This window comes from Peromyscus californicus, unplaced genomic scaffold (assembly GCF_007827085.1).
Source record: "Peromyscus californicus insignis strain IS unplaced genomic scaffold, ASM782708v3 Scaffold_12__1_contigs__length_115047231, whole genome shotgun sequence".
NCBI lineage: Eukaryota > Metazoa > Chordata > Mammalia > Rodentia > Cricetidae > Peromyscus > Peromyscus californicus.
In genome coordinates, this window is record NW_026294413.1 from 58,875,027 (window position 1) to 58,899,367 (window position 24,341).

Here is a 24,341-nt window from a genome sequence, read left to right on the forward strand (position 1 = left end):
CAAGCAAATTTTATTAGGATACACTATATATCACCACAGACACTTAAGAAGGCTGATTACATAGTTTATGACCTTAAGGAGTTACTATTTTGATTCTTTTTTGGAGACACAAACTGCTTCCAGATGAAATATGATGCCTGGGTGTCTATCATAAAGCTACTCCTAAGGGGAGTGTCAGCATGAAGTGCGGGACTGAGCCATGCTAGGCTGTCAGGACACTGCGGAGCAGGGTGGGTGGGGATTGACTACACTTTCCTTACTACTTTCATGCTTGGTATCTTCCACTAAATCTTAACATATTCTGTCATTTTTTAAAAGCCATGTTATCTCAGACACATCATCTAGTTTTGTTGTTATTCTTTTCTTTTTCTGTTTTTTTGAGACAGGATTTCTCTGTGTTGCCCTGGCTGTCCTGGAACTCACTCTGTAGACCAGGCTGTCCTTGAACTCACAGTCCTCTTGTCCCTGCCTCCTGAATTCTGGGATTAAGGTCGTGCACCAGCCCAACCTGGCATCATTCTCATTATTTTACACTGTGAAAGCTGACCTTCCAGAGAGGCAATCATTGTCCTCATCTCGGAAATGGGCCACGTGGAGTCAGAAAGCCTACATGCCAATGGTAACAAATACTTCCTGCCGGGCGGTGGTGGCGCACGCCTTTAATCCCAGCACTCGGGAGGCAGAGCCAGGTGGATCTCTGTGAGTTCGAGGCCAGCCTGGTCTACAGAGCGAGCTCCAGGAAAGGCGCAAAGCTACACAGAGAAACCCTGTCTCGAAAAAACAAAAACAAAAACAAAAACAAAAACAAATACTTCCTGAGGAAGAAGCCTGACCTAGGACGAGTTAAGAACCAAGAGCCTGACCTAGGCTTCTTCACTGTCTTTTAATCATCTCTTTTAAGCACTCCAGGTTCTGGCTGGTCTCCTGTCATCAAAATCCTGCCAGGACCTGAGCCACTAGCAGCTCTGGTCCACTAGGGGGCACTGGAGATTCAGGCAAGGACTGTACCATGCAGCCTTCCATTCCACGCATCCACCAAAACACCTCAGCACCTGCAGATCTGATTTTAGCTGACATCCTCTCCTGCAGTCTCAGTCTCCCAGAATCTCCCTCAGAACCTGCCATCTGAATCACCACTTTCCTGTGTTCCTGGACAGCTGGTGCCAGCTCTATCAGCAACGGATCATGTGCTAGAGACGTCTGCTCACACCCGCATATCCCTAGCCACCAGACAGTGGGAACTGGCATTTCCAGCTTTACCCTGGTACCCGACGTAGGTCTTCGAGGTAACACTCACAGTGTGCCATGAACAGCACACACAGCGAGATCAGACAAAAGGGCGGGAACTGTTGGGCTGGAATGGCACAAGCAACGACACTGGGTAACCAGGGAGAATCACACAGAGGCTGGGCAGGCTGAAACTGGCAGCAGCTAAGGGACAAGGCCAACATTCATTTTCATTAGAACTCAGAAGCTCCAGTAATAGAAAACTCATATGGGAATTCCAGGCTGCTCCACAAAGCAGGACATGCAAGCAGGCTCACTCACCCTGATTGCTGAGTGGCAGAGAAGAGAGGTGACTTGTCCAAGGCCACAGGGAGAAAGTGCTGGAAGTGCTGAGTGAGTCTCTCCAGAAGTATGATAAAACATAATCTCTAAGAGACTGAATACTAAAAGACTTCTTTGAAGACAGGCATTTACCAGTTGTTGGAAAATGTTTATTGTGTAAATACCTACAATCTCATAGATGCTCCCACCTGGGCTCTTTCTAGAATGGGTCTGGGGCTTACCATGCAGACCAGCCTGTTCTCCTGGGCTTCCTTTTCAGAGCTGACCTCTGTAGCATCATCGCCTCCTACAATCCTCTCCCCGATGGCCCCACTGAGCCGCATGACCTCCACATGCAGTCGACCTGCCACCTGAGGGAAGGAGGCCAAACAAACACTGGTTTCCGACTTGAGTTCTCTCCCTGCAAGGACCTGCCTTCCTTGACAAAGCCGGGGGTAACAACGTGTGAACAACTAAGGTCATTTTCTAACAGCTGCTCTGCAGTCTAAGCAAAACAGGGGAAGCCTGCTCATAGCCCCATGGAAGTACAAGGTATCCATAACACAAATACTGATCATTAGTCAGGACTGGTCAAAAAACAGAGGTATTAATGACAAGTGTCCTGTCACCACCCACTCACTGTTCCCCTGACTGCTCTGCAGAATGAGGCAGAGTGAAAGCCAACCTCTCCCTTCTGGTTGATGATTGGCACAGCATACTGTAACTTCACATCATAAAACAGGGTCTCCAGGAAGACATTGGCCACACCAATTAGACTGTGGTTTTCCTGCTCATCATAGAATGGGTCAGCACGCTTGAAGTAGGACCGGATGACCTGAAAGAGATTTCAAACATACAACCTCGAGAGAAAAAGAAAATCACATAAAATAAACTCATTTGACCGATAACTTTACCACTATATCCTGACTCCTAATTAATTTTTTTTTTTTTTTTTTTTTGAAACATCTCACTATGCAGCCTTGGCTGGTCTGTAATGCACTATATAGACCACACTAGCTCTGAATTCACAGAGATCCTGTCTCAGTGTCTGAGAGCTTCTTTAAGCAGAAGTTTTGACATAGAAATAGACAAATACACAGACTAGCTGAAAAGAAAAGCTGAGAGCACTAAACCTCTTCACTGTTCTTTTAGGCAGGAAGATCCCACTAAACAGTTAAACACAATGCTGAGAATCAGCGCAGTGAGGAGGTCTTTTTTGCATTTTTTACACTATTTCTAAGTTTAAAAAAGGAGAGGAATACAGAAGAAAATTGCAAATTTAAGCAAAACTATCATCTAATCATAAAAAGCTATTTGTATTGATGGCAATATGAAAAAAGAATAAACGTTAAAAAAAAAAAAAAGCAAAAGGAAGAAGAGAAGTCCACATGGAAACGGGACCAGCAGAACTGCAAGCACCTGTACAGGCAGCAGGGTGTGGTGGGGCACTCCATAGTCCCAGCACTCAGGAGGCTGAGGCAGGAAGACAAGCTGGGCTCCAGGGAGCCCTCTCAAAAGAACAAATGTCTAGAAGAAAACAACAACGAAATACACAGGCTATATTTCTGTTTTAAGCATGTACAACTAAGGGCTGACCCAACGAGGAAACCTGGCAATAGAGGGGTCATCGCCAGCATGGATCTCGGGCACTTACTTTGGGATCAAATGCCTTCAAAACCCTTCCTAGCAGTGCCAATACCAGGGTGCCCTGATGACCGTGAGGCCATGGACTGTGGGGTAGCTGTCTGCAGTGTGCTGAGACGGCCTGCTTCCTGCCTTTAAGAGGACCCCAGAACAACCTGAGACAGACGCACTCACTAACAGATGGAAAGGGGAGATTCTGCTAGAACTCAAAAAGAAAAGAGGAGATCAAAAAGAAAACATGCAAATGACCAATTATTAAAATTCTTACTTAGCTCAACAACTTAGGGATTAAAATAAACTTTACTTTAAAATTAGAGCAACGATTTTGGAAAAGCATTCAGTGTCCCTGAGGCAGCAGATTCGATAGGACGTGGCCGCGTCTCAGACGGGCAGGTTAGCAACTCTGGAGTGACTCACCGGGCTGTCTTCCTCACACTCCTTCCACTCCTGGTAGAGGTCTCGCATATCCAGAAGCCTGTTTTCCAGCTTTTCCAAAGACCAAATCTGCTTTCCTTTGCCTTTCCTTCTCACCTGAATGGCAGGCTCACTGAGGAGAGAGCCTCGCTGCAGAGACAGGAGTTGGCAACAAGGCAAAGTTAGTCAAGATAGTTGGGTAACTTTTTTTTTCTTTTTCGAGACAAGGTTTCGTGTAGCCCAGGCTGGCCACAAACTCCTGATCTTCCTGTTTCTACATCCTAAAGCAGGAGTTCTCAACCTATGGATTGTGACTGTTTTGTGAGACGAACAGGGGTAACTAAAACCATCAAAAAAACTCAGGTATTTACATGATGATTCATAGCAGTAGCAAAATTATAGTGATGAAGTAGCAACAAAAATAATTTTATGGCTGGGATCCCTCACCACATGAGGAACTGTATTAAAGGATCGCAGCATTAGAAAGGTTGAAAATCACTGTCTTAAAGGCTGGGATTACAGGAGTGTGCCACCATTCTAGTCTAACAAACATTTATCTTTAGAAGTGTGAGGCTTTTTTTTATATTTATTTTATAGTGTGTGTGTGTGTGTGTGTGTGTGTGTGTGTGTGTGTGTGTGTGTGTGTGTGTACGCGCGAGCACGCGCTCATGTGTCATGGCACATGAGGTCAGAGGTCATCTTTCAGGAGTTAGTAGTCTCCTTCCAACATGTGGGTCCTGGGGATCAAACTCAGATCATCAAGCTCAGTGGCAGGCACCTTTACCCCGTGAGCCATCCTGCCAGCCCCCAAAACTGTGATTTTTTTATTTGTTTTAATCAATACTATCGTAATGCTTAATAAAGTAGATTTTTAAAAGAGTAGCCGCATGGAGCATGGAATGCTTACAAGAATAAATTATCTAGGGTACCCCAGGCACTCATTTGAGGGCAAAAAATACAATAAGTTTCCTAATTAAAACAACTGAAAAGGCAGAGAATCAGGCAAAGCCAGTGGTTGCACAACACCGCATATGTACTAAGTGCCACTGAAGCACTCTTTCTAGAACAGCAATGTTCCAGGTGTGGTGGTGCATGCTTATAATCCTACACTCAGGACACTGAGGAAAGAAGACAGAGCTCAAAGCCAGCCTAAACTATTATAACCACAAGATATAATCCAAAAATCCAAGAAGCTCATACCCGTACCTCAGAACTTGGGAGGCTGAGGCAGGAGACTTGCCTTGAATTTGAGGCCTTGTCTCAAACAACAACAATAAAGCAGGTCTGAAGAAAGGAAGATGAATGGGAAGAAACGATAGGTCCAAGGGAAGCAAGGAATACAGGCCTAGTGGCTAACAGTCACACAAGCATGCACATACAGACACACACACTCAGGAAATGAGAAGGGATGAACTCCCCACTGATCCAATCACTGGGTGGAGGAGCCCAGTGCAACCTCAGCAGTGGCACTTCTGCCATGCCTTACCTTCCTGTTGGCATCCAGGCTGGAGGCTGGAATCTGCAGGGTAACTTTATACTCAGTTCTTTTATCCAGCTCCTCTGCAATGTAACTAGCTTCTCGAACCAGCAGGTTGGCCTTTACAATCTGCTCCCTCAGCCTCATCAAGCTGTTATTCAATGTTGCTTCTCTTGAAGATAAAATAAAGTAGGGCTGGTGGGTGCAGGCAGAAACAACACACAAAACAGCATATGGGACACACGGTCACAGTCCGCTCATTCAAACTCTTCTGTACACTGGAACATGGCACTAACACCGCCCCATGCACACACTGGTCTCTGGACCACGTCACAGCACAGCACTCCTTGCATAGCCAGCTGGCCACAGGTAGGTGCAGGGCTCTGAAAACTCAACTGTGTATGAAACACCAAGCATCCTGATCAGTTCAAGATCTACTCAGTAGGACTGGAGACTCTACATGCCTCACTCTCCAGTCGACAGGAATGATGCCTGTATGCAGATCAGAGCAGCAGGAGGTTAGTGCTGCACTCTGGAACTGTGGGAGATGGCATTGAGTGCTATGCTAATTAGCCCATACACAGATCAAGCTAGTACTCTGCATCTTATTAGCATCGTGCTTTACCTACCTGACCTCATCAGTCCAGACTATCAATTTTCTTTCCCCCTTTCTTAAAAAGGGCCATCTACCAAGCTTCATAACCTAAAGCATGACACAAGGGTAAAGTAGACTTCTCTATTCAAAGCCAGAGGTCACACACACTGAAAATGAGCAGCATGGAACACAGCATTTGACTGGTGATGGTGGTGGTGTTTTCTTGAGACAGGTCTCTGTGTAGCCCTGGCTGACCTGGAACTTGCCCTGAGACCAGGCTGGTCTTGAGAAGACCAGGGATCTGCCTGCCTCTGCCTCCCGAATGTTGAGATTAGAGGCGTGTGTCACACATCCAGCTAACATGGGCTATTTTAAAGAAAGCTGAATGTACCAGCAATTCCCATCTTTCTTCCAAAACAGGAAAATAAGAGCTGGAATGTAGCTTGGTGGTAGAGTGCCTGCCTAGTATGCACTAGGCCATGGGTTCAATCCTCAGTGCTGTGAAAGGAAAACAGAGAGAAGAAAAAAGACGAATATAGGCAGCATGTGAGCGCAGATCTGCAATCCCAATGCCCAGGGTGTGGAGGCAGGAGGATTCTAAGTTCCAAGCCAGCCTATGCTACAGAGTGATTTCGAGGCCAACTTGGGAGATAGATATGTATAAAACTCTATCTCAAAATAACAACAAAAGAAAAATGGAAGAGGGAAAGGGAGAGGAAATAGACAGGGGAGAGGTGGCAAAGAGGCAAAGGAGGCAAAGGAGGAGGAGGAGGGAGAGACACAAAGTGACTCTTGGCCCTAACACTCTCTTGACTTGTTATTCTTGTGCAAGCATCACCCAGTGTTCCCATCCAGAACCTTCCCAGGTGGGGAGTACAAGCACTACCCAAATCAGGCTGTCCTGTGTGCCTACCTCTCCTCAGCCCACTGTCTCAGGCGCTGCTGGGCACTGGGTGAGTGGAAGGAGAGCCGGTCCACACCTCGGCAGTTCTGCCTCTCAGGAGACAGCCTTCTTCGGAGCTGTTCCAGCTCATGTTCGTACATGAGCCTCTGGCGCTCCAGAGCAGACCGCTTTTCCTCCTCATGCTGCTGTTCTAGGCTGTTCAATATGGACTGCATTGGATCTGAACATGTTAGAGTTAAAAAAAAAAGCATAATGAATAAGAAATTATGGTGTGGTAGTTTGAATGTAATTGGCCCCCATTAGCTCATAGGAAGTAGCACTATTAGGAGGTGTGGCTTTGTTGGAGTGGGTATGGCCTTGTTAGAAGTGAATCACTGTGGGGGTGGGCTTTGAGGTTTCCTATGCTCAGGATACTGCCCAGACCTCAGACCATTTCCTATTGCCTGCAAGATGTAGGACTCTCAGCTACTTCTCCAGCACCACATCTGCCTACATGCTGCCATGGTCCTTGTGCCATGATGGTAATGGACTAAACCTCTGAACTATAAGCAAACCCCCCTCCCTCAATCAAATGTTTTCCTTTACAAGAGTTGCCATGGTCATGATGTCTCTTCACATCAACAGAAACTCTAACTAAGACATATGGTATACTTCAGACATTCATCATTTGAACTGCCACAACCTGATGTATTTCAGACAATTTGGAATGAGTGCGGCTTTCTCACTGCCAGTTACTTGTGTTACATACTTTAGATAGATTCCACACTGTCTGCAAAGCAGCAAAAGAGAAGGCTAAAATATGTTCTATGCAGAACCTAGGTCATGGCAAATGCTCCAGAAATATAAGAAGAAGCCAAAGGCAGTCACACTTCAAACCTGGGCAATTCCACCCATAAGGGCAAGTTTGCAGTGATTTCTCTATCACAACAGAGAGAGTGGACAATCTGTAAGTACAATCAATTATTCCCGCCAAGGACACAGAGTTCAGAGGTCATCAAGGGAAAGGTGTCATCAGAAACATGCTCAGCACCCGCTGCAAGCACAGCCCATGCTCACCGTTGCTGCCAAGGGCCTTCATGGTCACCTCCATCTGTGCATACTCGAAGTTGAAGTTGACCTCGCTGGACACCTCACTGGAGGAGTCCCCGTCAGCATCCAGGTGCTCACAACTGCTGTCGTTCTTCAGGGAGGTCTCATGCTCCTCATCCTCTTGTTCAGCTTTCTTTTTCTTTTTTGGCAGGTTGAGTCTTGGGGTAAAAAAAAAGGTCATTACTTTTTAAATTTCTAAGAAGGATGCTTGGGGCTGGAGAGATGGCTCAGAGGTTAAGAGCACTGGCTGTTCTTTCAGAGGTCCTGAGTTCAATTCCCACCAACCACATGGTGCCTCACAACCATCTTGTAATGAGACCTGGTGCCCTCTTCTGGTCTGCAGGCTGAACACTCACTGTATACATGACAAATAAATAAAATTTAAAAAAAAAAAAAAGAAAGATGCTTATTCATTCCATCCCTTACACACTGTCATTTGCTAGAGGCAAAGGGAATGTCTCAGCAGTACCAAGAAGTTGCTGCAATTAGGAACTTCATACTCTAGAAATAAAACATCCTCATGTGTACAAGTGCTTACAGCAAAGTCCACACAACTTCTGCAAACCAGGTGAAAGAGAAAAGCTCAGGACCACAGCAGGACAAGAACGAGATATGCTGACAAGTCTCAGGAGACCTTATATGTAAAACACCACAGTGCACACAAAAGCCTCAGGAACCACCTGAAGGTCTGGGAGACTAGGCAGCAACACTTTAGTGTGGAAGAGAAAAAAAATGAAAAGCATTTCCCATGAGCTTGTATCCTTCTAATCTTTCCTGTAAGATCAAGACAGCAAGTGACATACAAGTAAAGATCAGCATCAGTTATGAGCAAAGTCCATTAGCCAGCAGGACATTGGCCAGGGACAGAAAGAAGAGACCAGCGTCTGAACGCTACAGCAGCTCACCTGCCTCACCATACAATAAAAAACCCACCATGTTTGGGGCACAGTGTTGCAGTCACAAGTGAGAGCCTTCCTTTGCAGACTCCCTTGCAACTACTAGACAGAGTCTACCCAAGGAAACTAAAGGGAAGATTTCTGGTGCCCTGACAAGAGGACAGCAAGGCTGTCCTTTGCTGCCCTTTTGTCCCTGTGAGCTGAATGCTTCTTTCATGGCTGCAGGGGCACAGCTAATCCATGGAGAAGTGCCAAGAAAATGGTAGACCACAGCCATGGCCTTTCTGAGAAGCACAGCCCACTCTAGCAGCCTTCTCCCTGAGGGCTTCTCACTGTCAGGAAATATACGACCTGCTTAAGCCATCAGTGCTCAGTGTGCTGGGACTTGTTGAAAGTGTGGTCAGAGAAACCACCAACCTCCTCGAGAGGATAAGGAAACTACATCCAGTGTTTCTACTACTGCTTTTTCAGACAAAAGAAAAGAGGAACAGTGTGCAGACAGATGACTGATGGACAGACGTACAGCAAACCCAACAGGAAAAAAATGAATTAATTCTGATACCAGATTGAGGGAAAATCTTACACTGGGAATAAAAATAAACAAATAAATAAACTCAGTACTTTTGATGAGGAGACGTGTTATTCTAAGCCCCCAGGGTTCACATATATGAACAGACATACAAGCCATGCATACAACATATACACACAAGCATGAATACACATATAGTAAGGTGTCATTTTATGCCATTCACACTTAAAATGAATCTTCTGTTTCAGAACACAGTCTTTAATGGCCTCCCACCTTCAGGAATGTGAGCCATGCCATACCTGAAGAAATGGTTGTTTCCCCATAGTATCCTGTCCCCATGGTGCAGCTGGATGGGGCTGGAGACAGAAGACCCATTTACAAATGTTCTGTGGGGAAAAGGGCAGCATGAGCAGGATGACCATACTCTCGGCTTCCACCATCTCCTACTACAGTTATGAGTATTCATTTCCTCAACAAAACCTGCCTACCCTTGGTGAAGTTAAACATGTGTAGTTACATCTCTATACTTACCTCAAATGCTGAGGACATTAAGCATTGTTATTTTACAGTCCTCAAAGTTCTAAGCATTATATAGCCCACTTCACACACTGATGGCACTGTCAGAGAGAGATCAACCTCTGTTTCTCAAAGCTCTGAACATCTTAGATAGCAGTGGGGAGTAAATATGGAGCTGTGACAGGTAATAATGAAAGACAGAGCAAGGAAACAAAGCAGAGCCAACCCAGACGGATAAAGAGCCCGTCAAGAGGCCAGATTCTAGAGACGTTGGTAGACACCAGGGATGCAACAGGAGATCTACAGGGGACTCTGAAACCGCCCACAGTGGAGAGCATCATCCATGTCCTTTCCAGTTCAATAACAGACTTCAGTAGTAGACATGGTGGGTAGAACACTAGCAGGGGAGGAATTTGGAAGGACAGAAACAAGTGGAAAACTACGCCTGTGCATATTCCCTGGATACCAGCCCCACGCCTCTCTCCTGCCAAGTGACTCACTGGCTAAGAAACAGGACATCAAGTACAAATTCTTTAACTGGACATGGAAGGCCGTTCCTTCCTTCCACAAGGAGGTCCTCTGTATCTCCTTCCTTCCCTCTTCCAGTGAGCCTTCAGCGCCTCTGAAAACATTTCTTTTCTGTACACTAAGCACAATCAACTCTTCCTCCACTGGGGAGCCTATCAGTCCCTGGAATCATTTATTGCTTCATCAAGAAACAAGGTCCTGCCCCTCTCCAGCCTCTGAAAGAAGGTCCCACCCTCTCCAGTCTCCAGAATCTTTCTCACAGTCCAAATCCACTTTGGATTCCATTTCCTCGGCAGAGTCTACTGAACACTCTGGTCTCTGAGTCTTTAAACTCTGTAAAGCACCTTGCTTGTTTGGTTTTTGAGACAGGTTCTTACTATATAGAGTTTGAGCGCAAGATCCTTCTGCCTCAGCCTCCTTGGTTCTATGCTTATGAGCACATGCCACCACATGACTAAGCTATGGTCTTACCTGGCTTTATGTGTTCACAATTTTCCATGCATTTCCATCTGCACAAACTCTTACTCCCACTCAAACCTTGCTCTCCATGTGATTCTTAAACATTAACACTGACCCTTTTGCTTCTGTCTGAATGAACATTCAAAGTACAAGATCAAATATAAAGCTGTGATGTGCTAAACTTCACACACCTAAGGCTTTATGGTACCATTCTTCAAATACAATGAGTTAAGAAAGGAAAGCAGGAGGCTGGGCGTGGGGGCACAAGCCTTTAATCCCAGCATTTGGCAGAAGCAGGTGGACCTCTTGTGTTCAAGGCCAGACCTGTCTACAGATCGAGTTCCAGGACAGTCAGGGCTATACAGAGAAATTTTGCATCAGGAAAAGAAACAGAGAGTGGGGCCGGGGAGAAAGAGAGAGTGAACACGGCTTACTTTGGGAAAGCACTGCAGTGACATCATGATTTAAGAAACTATAAACCAGTTCTTAAAGGTCAATGGACATGAGGTCCCCATGACAGAAACTGCTTCCACTGCAGCAATGGCCCATCTCCTATGCTGTCACTCATACAGACCACGTCAGTCATCAGCCTGTCTGACACTCATATAGACCATGCTGGTCACCCGCCTGTCCCCTGTGCTAACACTCATAGACCATGAGCCACCCTGCTGAAGCTGTACACACAGCGAGGCTTCGACAGCAAATGCAGTCTTGTCAGAGAGAAGTGTTCCACCGGACTATCCTAGGATCAAGCAGTATGGCATTGTGTAAACCCTGACCCTGAGCATACAGCACCTTTACTCTCTCAACTGACAAGATGAGAAGCTTCCAGAAAGCACCACTGCATTGTGCCAAAAACAGTGACGCCTTAACACACACAAAGCAGCACTTCAATCTTCCAGGTGAGCAGTGAGCAGAGGGAGCCTGGTGCCAAGGAAAACAACTGGCAGCATTCATTGCCAGCAACAAAATTGCACCTTTTGACAAGAACTTTGAGTTCTGGAAAATTTTTGTCCATATCCTCCACCCAAAGACCACTGGGAAGCTCTCCCAAGTTGAACTACTTGGACTTGTCATTCAGACTTGGGGGCAGTATGTGGAATGTCTGCCTGTGGCAGTGCCAGGGTGCCAGGAAGGACCTGGGGTAGAACTGTGCTTTGGCTGGATGAGGAGAGGGTTTAGGAATTACTGCCATCATTAAAAATGTAGCTAACAGGGACTAACTCAACAAGTAAACACTGGCAGAGCTTAGCCCTAAAAGTCAAACGGGAGCTGACAGGCCAAAAGAATGGCAGCGGGAAGGGGAGATAAATGGGGGATTTTAGGGACTTCCTCCCAACCAGAGGAGAGCCTGCCAGCTGAGCAGTAAATGAAAGCAGCCTAGAGTGGTAGAAAAGGTTCTAATCAAGGCACAGTGAAGGGGGCTGGAGAGATGGCTCAGTGGTTAAGAGCATACTGCTCTTCCAGAGGACCTGAGTTCGATTCCTAGCACCCCTGTCAGGTGGTGGTGAGCTTCAGGGAATCTGACGACTCTGGTCTCCTTAAATACCTGCACCCATGTGCATATCCCCTGACACACATATACATACACATAATTTAAAAGTAAATGAGTATTTTTTAAAAATGAGGCCATGCGAGTGGGCAATGGGCGTGTGAGAGGTGCTGAGATTAAACAGGAAGAACCTGACACATAACAGGGTGTCTTACGTGAGCTGAAAATGAAAGCAGGCCCATGTCCCTCATCCCCGCCCCCCTGCACCTAGTGTAATTCACGCTAACTTAAGCATGTTACCTGGTATTCTTCTGAGGGGTCAGCATGACCTGGCCTTCAGGCGTGATGTCTATGATACAGTGCTCGGGAAGAATGCCCATCCCGCAGAGCTGGATGTCCTGGGAATTTGCTGACCCTATCAGTGTGTGCTCCTAGGAAAGAGGCAGAGTTCCCTATGAATTAAGACCAGCTTCATTCAGCCCCCTCAGGCACAAGACTCTGAATGCAAATGAGTGGTGGCCCCTGACATTCATTCCATGAGTTCTGGATCCTTAAAATATGCGATGTCCCTCAAGTTGTTGTCAAAATACAATCTTACATTCATGTCTGTCTACATTTGTTATTTCTCTTACCATCTTGATTCTAAATATTTTATACCACTCTCAGAGCATAAGCCATGTATCAACAATATATCAAAATATGGTCTAACAACTACAGTTACAGAGCTGGCCCTGGTTGGACAGTTGAAGGATCTGGAACTGCACAGTAAGTTCAAGGCCAGCTTTAGCTACCTGAGACTGTTTCAGGAGAGAAAAGAAATGGGGGGGGAGAGAGGGAGGGAGGGGGGAGGGAGGGAGGGAACTAATTACAATGAGACCACTACAAAGATAAAAGCTGCTTAGAGACAGTATCTGGGGCCAGCAAAATGGCTCAGCAGGTTAGGGCACTTGCTGCTAAGCCTAACAAACTGTTCAATCCCCAGAAGAAAACATGGAAGAAAGAGAGCTGACTTCCACAAGTTTTCTGCTGACCTCCACATATGTGCCTCATTTTAGACACTTCCTTTTTTTTTTTTTTCTAAGATACTTTCCCCTTAATTTTGAAGTGTTTGAGTGTTTTGCCTGCATGTGTGTCTGCACCATGGGCAGGCTGTGCCTGTGAAGACCAAAAGAAGATTGCAGATCCTGAGGGACTAAGGTCACAGACAGTTGTGAGCAGGCATGTGGGTGCTGGGAATTGAACCCAGGTCCTCTGGAAGAATAGCCAGTGATCTTAACCACTGAGCCATCTCTCCAGCCCTTCTATCTGGGCTTTTAATATTATATCTTCAGAACTCGACCAGCTACCTAGTCACTGTCACATTGCCCCAGGTTAATCCCTTACCGGACACTGACTGAGGCCTCTGGCCCACCAGAACAACTAGCATGGAAACTGCACAGGCTGGTATAACCTGATTTCTCCCTCCTCTGAGCCTCTGTGACACTTAAGAACCAGTAATTACTGAGTTACTGTTTTGCAAATGCTGTTTTCCTCCTTGTTTGGACTGTAAACTACCAAAGACTCCTGCAGCTGTACAACCAACACAAGACAGTCTGCAATGGCGCTGGTATCCGTAGACAGCGAATTACGAGTCAGCAGAAACAGGAGACACCAACTCAAACAGGGAAAGTACAATCCAAGTTCTACGGAAAGAAAGTCTTTTCTTTTCTTTTTTTTTTTTTTTCTTTCTTTTTTTGGTTTTTCAAGACCGGGTTTCTCTGTCTAGTCTTGGCTATTCTGGAACCCACTCTGTAGACCAGGCTGTCCTTGAACTCAGAGATCCACCTTCCTCTGCCTACCCAGTGCTGAGACTAAAGGTGTGCACCACCACCACCCAGCTAGAAATCCACTTTTTTCACCAAATACTTTGCATATCAAATATGTGAGAAGCACTGGATCCCTAGAGACACAAGAAACTGTCAAGTCCCAATTAGAGTTTATATCATAAAGAACAATCTCAGTCTCTCACTTGAGGTTACAATCTATTATGATTTAGAAGGTACACTAGGATCCCAGACACTAAATTCAAAAGACTCAGCTCTGCCAACTCTTTACTGCTCAAAGTCAACAGTACACTCTAAGCAACAGGGGAAAAAAACAGATGCAGAAATTTCTCACAGGCTATCTCCTTGGTATATACACAGGCCTATAATCCCAGCACTTAGGCTGAGGCAGGAAGACTGCTAAATTCAAGGTCAGCCTGAGATCCAGTCTCAGAAACATGCTCCACTCCACTCTACCCAAAAAAAATTATCTAATGAGTACCTAAAGCTGGAATGGGATGACACACGGTAAGCAAAACAGGATGAGTTAATAAGGAACTGTATCTCTGTGTGTAAGACAGGGCCCAAGTATTCCAAAAGGTAACAGTATAAGGTATAGCAGAATACAGATGGAGGGGTACATTCTGGAGGAGAAAATCCTGTTACTTGGACACAGGAGGACATCAGAGATGTTTTAATCTGGAACCTGCATCTGCAGATGATGTGGGGAAAGTCACCTGGAGAGAGGAAGTCATCACATCCATTTAAACTGACTTAGAAGTTGCAGGCTAAGAAAAAAAAAGTGCAGCCTCCAAATTCCCCCATCCCACATGGTGGCATTTTCTAAAGAGAGACCATTCTTGGACTGTGCTCACCCTCCTGAATGTGCCTTGTCATGAGTATGGACTTGCCATCGGAGCCTGGCACTGCCTCAGACTGGGCTCAAAAGGGGCTGACCATTCTGGAAGAGAACCAGTTTTCTCCACACAAGGGACCAGAAATGTTCTGAGTCCTCCAAAAGTCCCTATCCAAATAGCTGCTGCTGACGTACAGTTTTTACTTACAGAACAGATATCAGTTGGGTTGCTTTTTGTGGGTTATTTTGGGTTTTTTTTTTCTGTGTATCCTGTAATTTGGACTGTACCACCTCTGAAGGAAAAGGAATTCCTAACTCTGGGAACCCCAAAGAGGCAGTGTGCCTCAGTCCTACTTTACTGTGCATATTCCCTGAGTCCATGAGTGTCTGTAGCCTCTGTTCTAACTCAGGATGCTGGGCTGGGAGAGACAGCATGCCTTGCCTTGTAAGCAGGAGGACTTGAGTTTGATCCCAGAACTCACAAATGTCATGCATACTTCCTCTCCCAGTCCTGAGGAGGGAGAAATAGGAGGGTTCCTGGGGCTCACCTGCCAGGCAATCTGACCATTGAGAAATGCTGTCTCAAAGGAGGTAGATGTCTTTCATGAGCATGACACCCAAGGTTGTTCCCTGATCGTCACATGCATGCCCACACACACGTCTGTGTGTACATGTGCACACACACAGAGATACACAGCATATTTTAAAAAAGATGCTGCCAACACTGTTCAAAAGAGAATTGTGACGATGTATTATTTTTAATTTTTTATTTACTTTATGTGTATGGGTACTTTGGCTGCAAGTATGTCTATGTACCACTTGCATGCCTAGTACCATTGGAAGCCAGAAAAAGGCACTGGATCCCCTAGAACTGGTGTTACAGACAGTTGGGTTTTTTTGGTTGGTTAGTTGGTTTTATTTTGAGAGAGGGTTTTACTATGTAGCTCTGGTTGTCCTGGAACCCTCTATGTAGAACAGGCTGGCCTTGAACTTAGAGATCCTCCTCTTGCCTCTGCCTCCCAAGCGCTGGAATTAAAGGTCTGCACCACAACACCCAGCTGTAGTTACAGACAGCTGTAAGCCACCATGTGGGTGCTGGGAATCAAACCCAGGTCCTCTGGAAGAGCAGCCAGTGCTCTTAACCACTGAGCCATCTCTTCAGCCCAACACATTATTTTTAATAGGCAAAAATAGCATGTGTGGAAGAAAGCAGAATAGAGAATACAGTATAGTTGTATAGTGTTTCTGTCTATAAAATCTGCCCATATATACAGTCTTCATATGAACCTAGGAAACTAGCCAGAGGCAACCTCCTCCAGTGTGTAAAGACAGAACCAGAAAAGCCTTGCTCTGCACTAGATATGCACTCATTCATGTAGGTGTCAAAGACATTATTTAACTCATAGCATTGCCAAACACTATAAGAGATACTTAGTTTTAAAAAAAAAAAAAAAAGGTGGGGGTACTTATCAAAATGACACTAAGCAATTATTTCAGTGTATCCTTGATGAAAAGGAAGAAAGTAGCTGTGCTGGTTGGATCTTTGTCAGTTGTTACTTGACACAACTAGAGTTCTTTGGGAAGACGGAACCTAAATAGAGAAGATGCCTCCATCAAACTGCCTGGGGGCAAGTCTATGGGCATGTCCTTGATTAATGGTTGATGCGGAAGGGCCCAGCCCACCATGGGCAGTGCCACCTCTGATCAGGTGGTCCTGGGTGCTAATAAAAACAACCATGGGAGCAAGGCAGTAAGCAGTATTCCTCCATGGCCTCTGCTTCAGCTTCTGCCTCCAGGTTCCTGTCTGTAGTTCCTGTCTGGGTTTCCTTCATGATGGACTGTAAGCTGAAATAAACCCTTTTCTCACCAAGGTGCTTTGGTCATGGTTTTTTATCACAGTACTAGAAAGCAAAAGGACACTAGCTAATGTGAGTGTTCTTAGAAGTGAAATTACACCATCTTGACAACTGTCTCCAACTTTATCAAAGCCAGCTCTGCTTTCCTAGCCACGTTAGTCCATGTATCTGTATCCGTGAAGGCAGTGCATTCACCTTTAAGTAGTACACCAGGAGCTCATTCAGAGCGGGGTCAGCGTTCAAGTTAACCAGGAAGCACTTGTCGTCCCCAACTTTGATTCCAGAAGTCTGAAGAGATATCCCAAGGCTCTCAAGCTGCTTCTGCCGCTCCTGCAAACAAATACACCAGAGAAGTGGTGATTCCCAGCCACAGAGGCAGCACAACACAGAGGATCTGACAGTATCGGAAGACTGTCCCACATCTTTATCATTCAATGAAAAAAAAGCATTCTTGGAAAAAATAAAGATGATCATATTTTTCTCTTTCCAAATGTATAAAAGTTTCACTTTGCCAGAATGAAGGTCAAAGCACCCCTATAAAGTTCATAGGGCCCTTTAACCTGGCCCATGTCCTCTCCTCCATATCTTATCACACTCACTTTCCCACACTGTACCACCATGAGCTACACAGAACTTAATGTCTCCTCTCAGGTCACGGTCATCAGAGTCACTGACCAGTTCCACAACAGTGTAAAATAAAAACATTAAAATAAATTTAAAGTTAAAAATTAGGACTTAGCAAAAATAGATATCTGTATCCACCCCTCCCCCAACACAGGCTCAGCATCTATCAAGGAAGAAGAGACAGAAAGACTGTAAGAGCCAGAGGTTGGAAAGGAGCAAGATGAAACAGCGTCCTCTGGTCATAGCAGGACCACTACAGTCCTGAACTCACTGCCGCTATGGTGCCTCCATAAACCTGTCCACAATCAAGCCAGGCACCATTCCAGAATGGAGGGGGTAGGGGCTCAGGAGTCCCCACCCAAAATTAGTGACAGTAGACGGCTGCTGTGGAGGGAAGGCCAGTTTTCTAAGGGTATGGCACCTGTTAGGTCAACCATGCCCCAGTGAAGGGCCACGCACCCATGAGTATATGCACAATACAGAGTTAGGAGGAAGGAGTGGGAAGTGACTGTGATCACAACACATTGTATGCATGCATGAAATTCTCAATAAACATGTGTAGCTCAGTAGTGGGGTACCTGCTTAGCATGTATGGGGTCTTGAGTTCAATCTCCAGCACAAATAAGAAATAACTACTGATACTACAAAACTAATCATTTCTCATATAGAAACAAGCTACTGAAGCTATGAAATCTTTACCTTCAGACCGGTTCTCTGAAGTGCAGCCCTAGGGGACCTGCAGGCCCATCAATGTGCTAGCTTTGCCTCACCACCACCCGAGTCCCACAGCAAGCTGCCCCCAACACAAACCTGTGCGATCTCCTCAGTCTTCCTTAGTTTCTCCTCCCAGGTCACGGTCATTTCCTGGATGAGCTTCTCGGATTCTTCCAGACGGTCTTTCAGCTCCGGAGATTTCATTGCCTAAAAACAAAACATTACATTGAAGTGTCTGTTTGGCAGCAGGAAAGAACAATCAGCTGGCTGTGAAAGGACAGGGCTACTGCCTGCCACTGAGTTCTCCACCTACCTATGGAAGGTAGTGGCCATCAGGGACCACAACGCCTATAACAGGAAAACTACAGACCCAAGAATCAGCTATGACACATTCATAAAGACAACTTAACTCTTCCCTTTCCTCCAGCCTACTGTGAGGATTTCACTGTTTCAGGAGATAAACCTAATGACTTTAATTCCAATAGGTTGTACATCCAGACTCATGGGCACTGCTTCATCTCAGTCTTCCTAATGGTGATGTCAGGAATGTGCTCAAGGCTACACAAGTTACTTGTGTGCATGCTGCAAACTGGACAATGTTAATAACACTTCATCTAAGCCATAAGGCAGAGAAGCGACCAGATGGTGTTATTAATAAAGAGAAGACAGAAACCACATCCCCAAGGTTCTTGAAGAACTATAAAATCAGGATAAAATTCAATAGGAAAAAAACGAACTAAATCCATGATCAAGGTAATTGTTATGACCATGTGGCTTCTTGATTTTCTACCACAGTTAGAATAATGAGACAGGAAAGGGCTATGGTGCCAGCTCCAGGGACAAGGCCCTGGGACAGACACACTAACCACAGCAGGAACCCTGAGAATGACAGTTCATGCTAACACAGGAAAGTGCTTGCATCCAGACAAGCACTGTGATCTTCAAACCCCGTTACAGAACCTAAGCATCACCTGACACAGAGTGAATGGAGACCGCTGCACAGAACACCTCCAAGCTCTGGCTACGGCTGTCCTGAAACGCTTTACAGTATTACTCTCCAAACATAACTCACCCATAACAGGGAAGAGTGCATTATAAAGGTGAGGGTGTCTTCTGTTCTAACTGCAGGCTAACAAATGAAAAAAAAGAAAAATCCATCCAATTCCCTTTCCCCACGACTGTAAGCCCAGTCAGTTTCTGCACAAAATTAAATCACTTATCTTGTCCCCACTGTCTCTCTTTCTCTCCTCTTATTCTAGTCTGTCAGCTTCCTGGACAGAAATGGGAAGAAACGTTTTTCCTACTCCCCATATTCTCTCTTATCCAATCCTTTTCAACAGTCATAAAAAACTAAATTTCAAACATGGCAACCCAATTCAAACTTCTCTTCCCATAGGGAATTCCAGAGTTCCGAGCAGAGTACTGCTCAAGAAAAGACCAGAACAGGGGAAGAAAATCCACATTCCAGTTTGCCATGGCCCTCGGTGACACAGAGCCCATCCGGCTGTGCCTCACACCTCTGCCTTGGTCAGCTGCTCCCGGAGCTTCTCCACCTCTTCCCGGAGATCTCGGATAATTCTTGCGTTAGGATCCTCATTCACCACAGCGTGGTTGACGATGTGCTTTGCTCGATCTGCATACCTCAGGGTTGACAGGGTTTCGTCATAGTTATCAGCGGCTGGGCTCACAGTGGCCACCATGGCGGTCTTGCTATTACCCCCCAGACTGTCCTACCGGGAAGAACACAGTGAGGAGTCTTTTAAAGCTGGAAGAAGACATCACATAAGAAAGCTGAAATCTGAAAGACTAAAACAGTCCAAGGCCAAGCACGGAAAGAACAGAATGGAAGCTAACCTGCAGACCCTCGTGAGGCTCAAGCCTGGGGCTCTCTCTTCTCTGCCAATTACTTTCTTTTCTTTTTTTTTGGGGGGGGGGGGAGATGGAGGTGGCAGGTGGCAGGGTTTCTCTATGTAGTCCTGGCTGTCCTAGAACTCACTCTGTTGACCAGGCTGGCCTCAAACTCAAGAGATCCACCTGCCTCTGTCTGCCTCCCCAGTGCTGGGACTTAAGGCATGAAAACGGAAGCAGGTCCTCGAGTTCTGCCCATCAGCATGGAAATGAGCAACACTCTCACTTCGGGGTCAGGCCTCCAGATGACTACAGCCTTGCTTCATACTTGGACTACAGCACATATGGCCCTAGCCCCAAGCACATAAGACTGCCTGTGGAATCCTGACCTACAGAAACTGTCAGATAATGACTGCTGGTCCCGCTATCCAGTTAGGGAGTAAGGTGTTACAAGATAGTAGATAACTGCAGACATTACCATACCATGCAAGGCTTGGGAGCATCATAAAAAATGAAACTAGCCTGGCAGTGGTGCACTCAGGAGGCAGAGGCAGGTCTCTGGGTTCTAGGTCAGCCTGGTCTACAGAGCAAGTTCCAAGATACCCAGGGCTACACAGAGAAACCTTGTCTGGGGAAGGGTAGGACCTCCCTAAATAAGAGTCGGAGCTGGGGCGATGGCTCAGTGGGGAAAGTACTTGCCATACAAGAATCAGGATCAGAGCAGATTTCCAGCACCTGTGTAAAGCCCAAGTAGACAGTAGCCCACCTATAATCCCAGAGCATGGGAAGCCAAGACAGGGTTCCTTGGTGCATGTTAGCTAGCTAGACTAGCTAAATCGGTAAGTTCTGGGTTCAAATGAGAGACTGTCTCAATGTATAAAGTAGAGAGCAATAAAAGAAGATACCCCCATATCCCTGGACCATCACATGCACACATACGAAATGCATGCACACCCATACACACACACCACATACACACACATAAAAATATATTCAGGACTTAGAGAAAGATCAGTCACTAAAGTACTTGCCTTGCAAATGCAAGGACTTGAATTCAGTGCCCCCAAACCATGTGAAAAGCTAAGTATATGTCAGGCAGTGGTGGTGCAGGCCTTTAATCCCAGCACTCAGAAGGCAGAGGCAGGCAGATTTCTGTGAGTTCAGTTACAGATTGAGTTCCAGGACAGCCAGGGCTACACAGGAAAAGAAAAAAAAAAAAAAGCTAAACATGATAGTGTGCACTTGCAATCCCAGTGCTAGGCAGGTGGGGAAAAGGCAGATCCCTGGGACTTGCTGGCCAGCCTGACCATTAGATGAGCTCCAAGTCAGTGAGAGAGACCCTGTCTTGAAAACAGGTAAGAATCTAGGGAGATTGCTCAGCAGTTCAGAGTGTGCTCTCACAGAAAACCTGGGTTCAGTTCCCAGCACCCACAAGGTGGTTCACAACTGCCAGTAACTCCAATTTCAGGGGATTCTGATGCCTTCTCTTGCCCCTACATGTCTGTGATGCATATAAAATGGGCAAACATTATATATATATATACATATATATACGTATATATATACACATATATACACACAAATAAAACTTTAAAAATGTCTTTAAAGGTGTACAGAGCTTGGGTAACACCACCCAAGGTTCATCTTGCCTCCACATGCATACATGCATGCACATGGACCCATACATATATGAACACATAAAGATTCAATATCCCCTTTCAGAAATGCAATCTCAATGAATGACAGATTCTCAAAATCAGAGAAACATTCACTACATCACAAGAAAGCTGACCAGACTTTGGCCAATATTCATCTTTAGAAAACTCTTAATTTTGAAGTATAGTTTTTCCAATTTTAATACATATAAAATTTGTTAGAAATTTTTGTAGTTTTACATAGTTCTCTGCCTTTTTAAAATTCAATTAGTACCCCCACTTTACTAGTGAGAAAACAAGTTTGTTCTAAAAATGAAAACAGACAAAAACAAACAAACAAAAAAAACCACCAACAGGCTGCCTAACAATCTAGAACTAGACTGAGCAATTCTCTACCCCAGGTGTTTTCCACCTTCCATTCCAAACTGACCTCTCCTCCCCCACAGCCACCCACAACAAGCTCTTGGCAACCACCGCAACTTCAGGCCTGAGGGCCAACACCGCACCAAATTATTCTGTCCTGTTATTAGAAACAAAGTTAATTTCCAAGGCATCAACAGCTCAATACAATCACAGACATGTGTATGCTTACTCATCCCTTACTGAAAATTTAGTTTTCAAAGAAAACAGAGATAATTATATTGAAGAAAGTAAGTTCTGATGTATAGAAAGGTGGGAAATGGAACCAGTCTGGACTTTCGGGAGTACAAGCCAGGACTGCTAGATTCTCTTTTCACTCCTAGACGCTGATGTCACATTGTCAACGCTCCATTTTGTCTAAGAAGTCCCATGCAGATTAATGACATTCAGATGGGACAGGAAAGTCTCAGGGCCTGCAGTTCCACCCACCAGCAATGCCACACATCGCCCTAAGGGCTACTGCAGGCTGCCTATGGGCACAGCAAACACGGACGACAAATGGGACTTGTAACCATAACTACCGGGGCAAAAGCAAGCTGCCACTGTGCTCAGGCTGAGAAAAGGAAACTGGCATCCCATGCCTGATTTACTAAATGACCATGGAGCAGCAATATGCTCATATTGCCTTGAACAAAAAGGAAACCGTAACAAAAGAATGGGCAGGCATCCAAGAGAGAGTTTACAGTTTATTCTTTACTCTTTAATTAAGCAAATCAAACCAGCTTTGTTTCAAATGTGGCAATGCACATTAAATGGACACTGGGAAGAAATTTCATTTTAGAAGTCAAATTTTTCTTTGCAAGCTGAAAGAACTCTGAAGTCATCTAATCAAATTACTTCATTGTTCCACTAAGAGGCTGAGTCCCAGAAAGGCTGAGAGATTTAGGGAAGGTCAGAGTGCTAGTTCAGAGCAGAGCGGGGATTGTTTGTTCCTCGCCTCTCATGGGCTTTGCCATCTAATGGGAGAGGCAGTGCTGTAGAAGAGCTAGACCCAGGATCTTTCCAAAGAGAGGAAAGAACCCAGAACAGAAGAGACTGCAGAGCTCCAGGTGAACCAACACTGGCAGGTACAGGAGAGAAGCAGGAGAGGTGGAAGTGATTACGGTGCACACCTTTAATCCCAGCACTCAGGAGAAAGAGGCAGGTGGATCTCCATGAGTTCGAGGCCAGGCTGGTCTACAGAGTAAGTTCCAAGACAGCCCTGCTACACAGAGAAACCCTGTCTCGGATGGATGGATGGATGGATGGATGGATGGATGGATGGATGGATGGATGGATGGATGGATGGATGGAGCCCTAAAGTAAGAAAAGTAAGACAGCCATCTTCACTCATTTAGAATCTACCATGCCAGAGGGCACAAGATGAAAGCTAGGAGGAAAGGTCAGCTAGAGCGGGCCTTTGTAAGCCACTCATTAAAGAACTTGGCCTTGATTCTAAGGGCCTGGAGGACAGTTACTGAAGAGATTTAATGTTCTGGTGAATTTAGAAATTGTGGAGAGTGGATTAGACAAAGAAAGTCCAAGGGAAATGGCTATCAGCTAGGTGAGAGATCCACACAACATCCACTAGGGACCAGACATTAAGAACAAAAGTGGGGATTAGCTCTCACAAAGTGTGAGCAGAGCACACGTTAGCAGACTTGGGGTTAAGAGATCCACACTCAGACGGGGATAAACATCAAGTGCATAGCACAAATATTACGTAAATGTCGTTCAAACACAAACTAAGCATGCAAATCTTGTCAAAAATGAGCAGTTTGGTGCTGGGGAGATAGCTCAGTCAGTAAAAGGTGTAACTCCCAAGCATGAGGACCTGAGTGTGGCCCCAGCACCTACACAGAAAGCCTGGTGTGGTGGCACATGCCTGTGATCACTGCAGTGAGGAGTCGAGACAGACAAATCTCCAGAGCACACTGGCCATTCAGCCTATCCTAATTACCTCACCCCAGATACCACTGAGAGACCCCGGCTCAAAGGTCAAGGTTCCTGAGAATGACAACCAAGGCCGACCCAAGGCATACCCCTATACACATCTGTTTCTTTAAAAGCTGAACCATCTCAAAAGGGTAGACTGGGTGGCACACCGTGCGTGACACAATATTTGCATTCTTATTGTTTAATTTTTTATTTTTTATTACACTGTTTTCTTTGAGAGAGTTGCAAGTGTGAAGGGCGGGTAACAGGGGGACAGGGAGATGAGTGGGATTGGGGTGCATGATATGAAATTCACAAAGAATCAATAAAAAGTTAAACAAACAAAAAAAGGTGGGGCTGGTGAGGTGGCTCAGAGGTTAAGAGCCTGGCCACTCTTCCAGAGGTCCTGAGTTCAATTCCCAGCAACCACATGGTGGCTCCCAACCATCTATAATGAGATCTGATGCCCTCTTTCTGGCATGCAGGCATGCATACAGGAGGAACGCTGTATACATAATAAATAAATAAATCTTTAAAAAATGCAAAAGCACTAATTTTTTT

The 24,341-nt window shown here is 45.5% G+C and overlaps 1 protein-coding gene across 5 annotated transcripts in view; it reads right to left on the reverse strand.

Annotated features, from left to right (window-relative positions):
• Positions 1 to 24,341, reverse strand: part of Kif13b (kinesin family member 13B) — a 150,538-nt gene that overhangs the window by 55,634 nt on the left and 70,563 nt on the right. For all 5 annotated transcript variants that reach the window (XR_008217023.1, XM_052732955.1, XM_052732954.1 and 2 more), the window contains 11 exons: positions 19,461 to 19,673; positions 18,040 to 18,150; positions 16,801 to 16,935; positions 12,392 to 12,522; positions 9,396 to 9,482; positions 7,639 to 7,829; positions 6,592 to 6,802; positions 5,093 to 5,255; positions 3,610 to 3,756; positions 2,234 to 2,383; positions 1,791 to 1,919 (listed from right to left, as the gene is read on the reverse strand). Coding sequence is in view for 4 of the 5 variants with exons in the window: in XM_052732955.1 (XP_052588915.1) it covers positions 1,791 to 1,919; positions 2,234 to 2,383; positions 3,610 to 3,756; positions 5,093 to 5,255; positions 6,592 to 6,802; positions 7,639 to 7,829; positions 9,396 to 9,482; positions 12,392 to 12,522; positions 16,801 to 16,935; positions 18,040 to 18,150; positions 19,461 to 19,673 (1,668 nt within the window). In the remaining variant the exon portion in view is untranslated. The remainder of the gene's footprint in view (positions 1 to 1,790; positions 1,920 to 2,233; positions 2,384 to 3,609; positions 3,757 to 5,092; positions 5,256 to 6,591; positions 6,803 to 7,638; positions 7,830 to 9,395; positions 9,483 to 12,391; positions 12,523 to 16,800; positions 16,936 to 18,039; positions 18,151 to 19,460; positions 19,674 to 24,341) is intronic.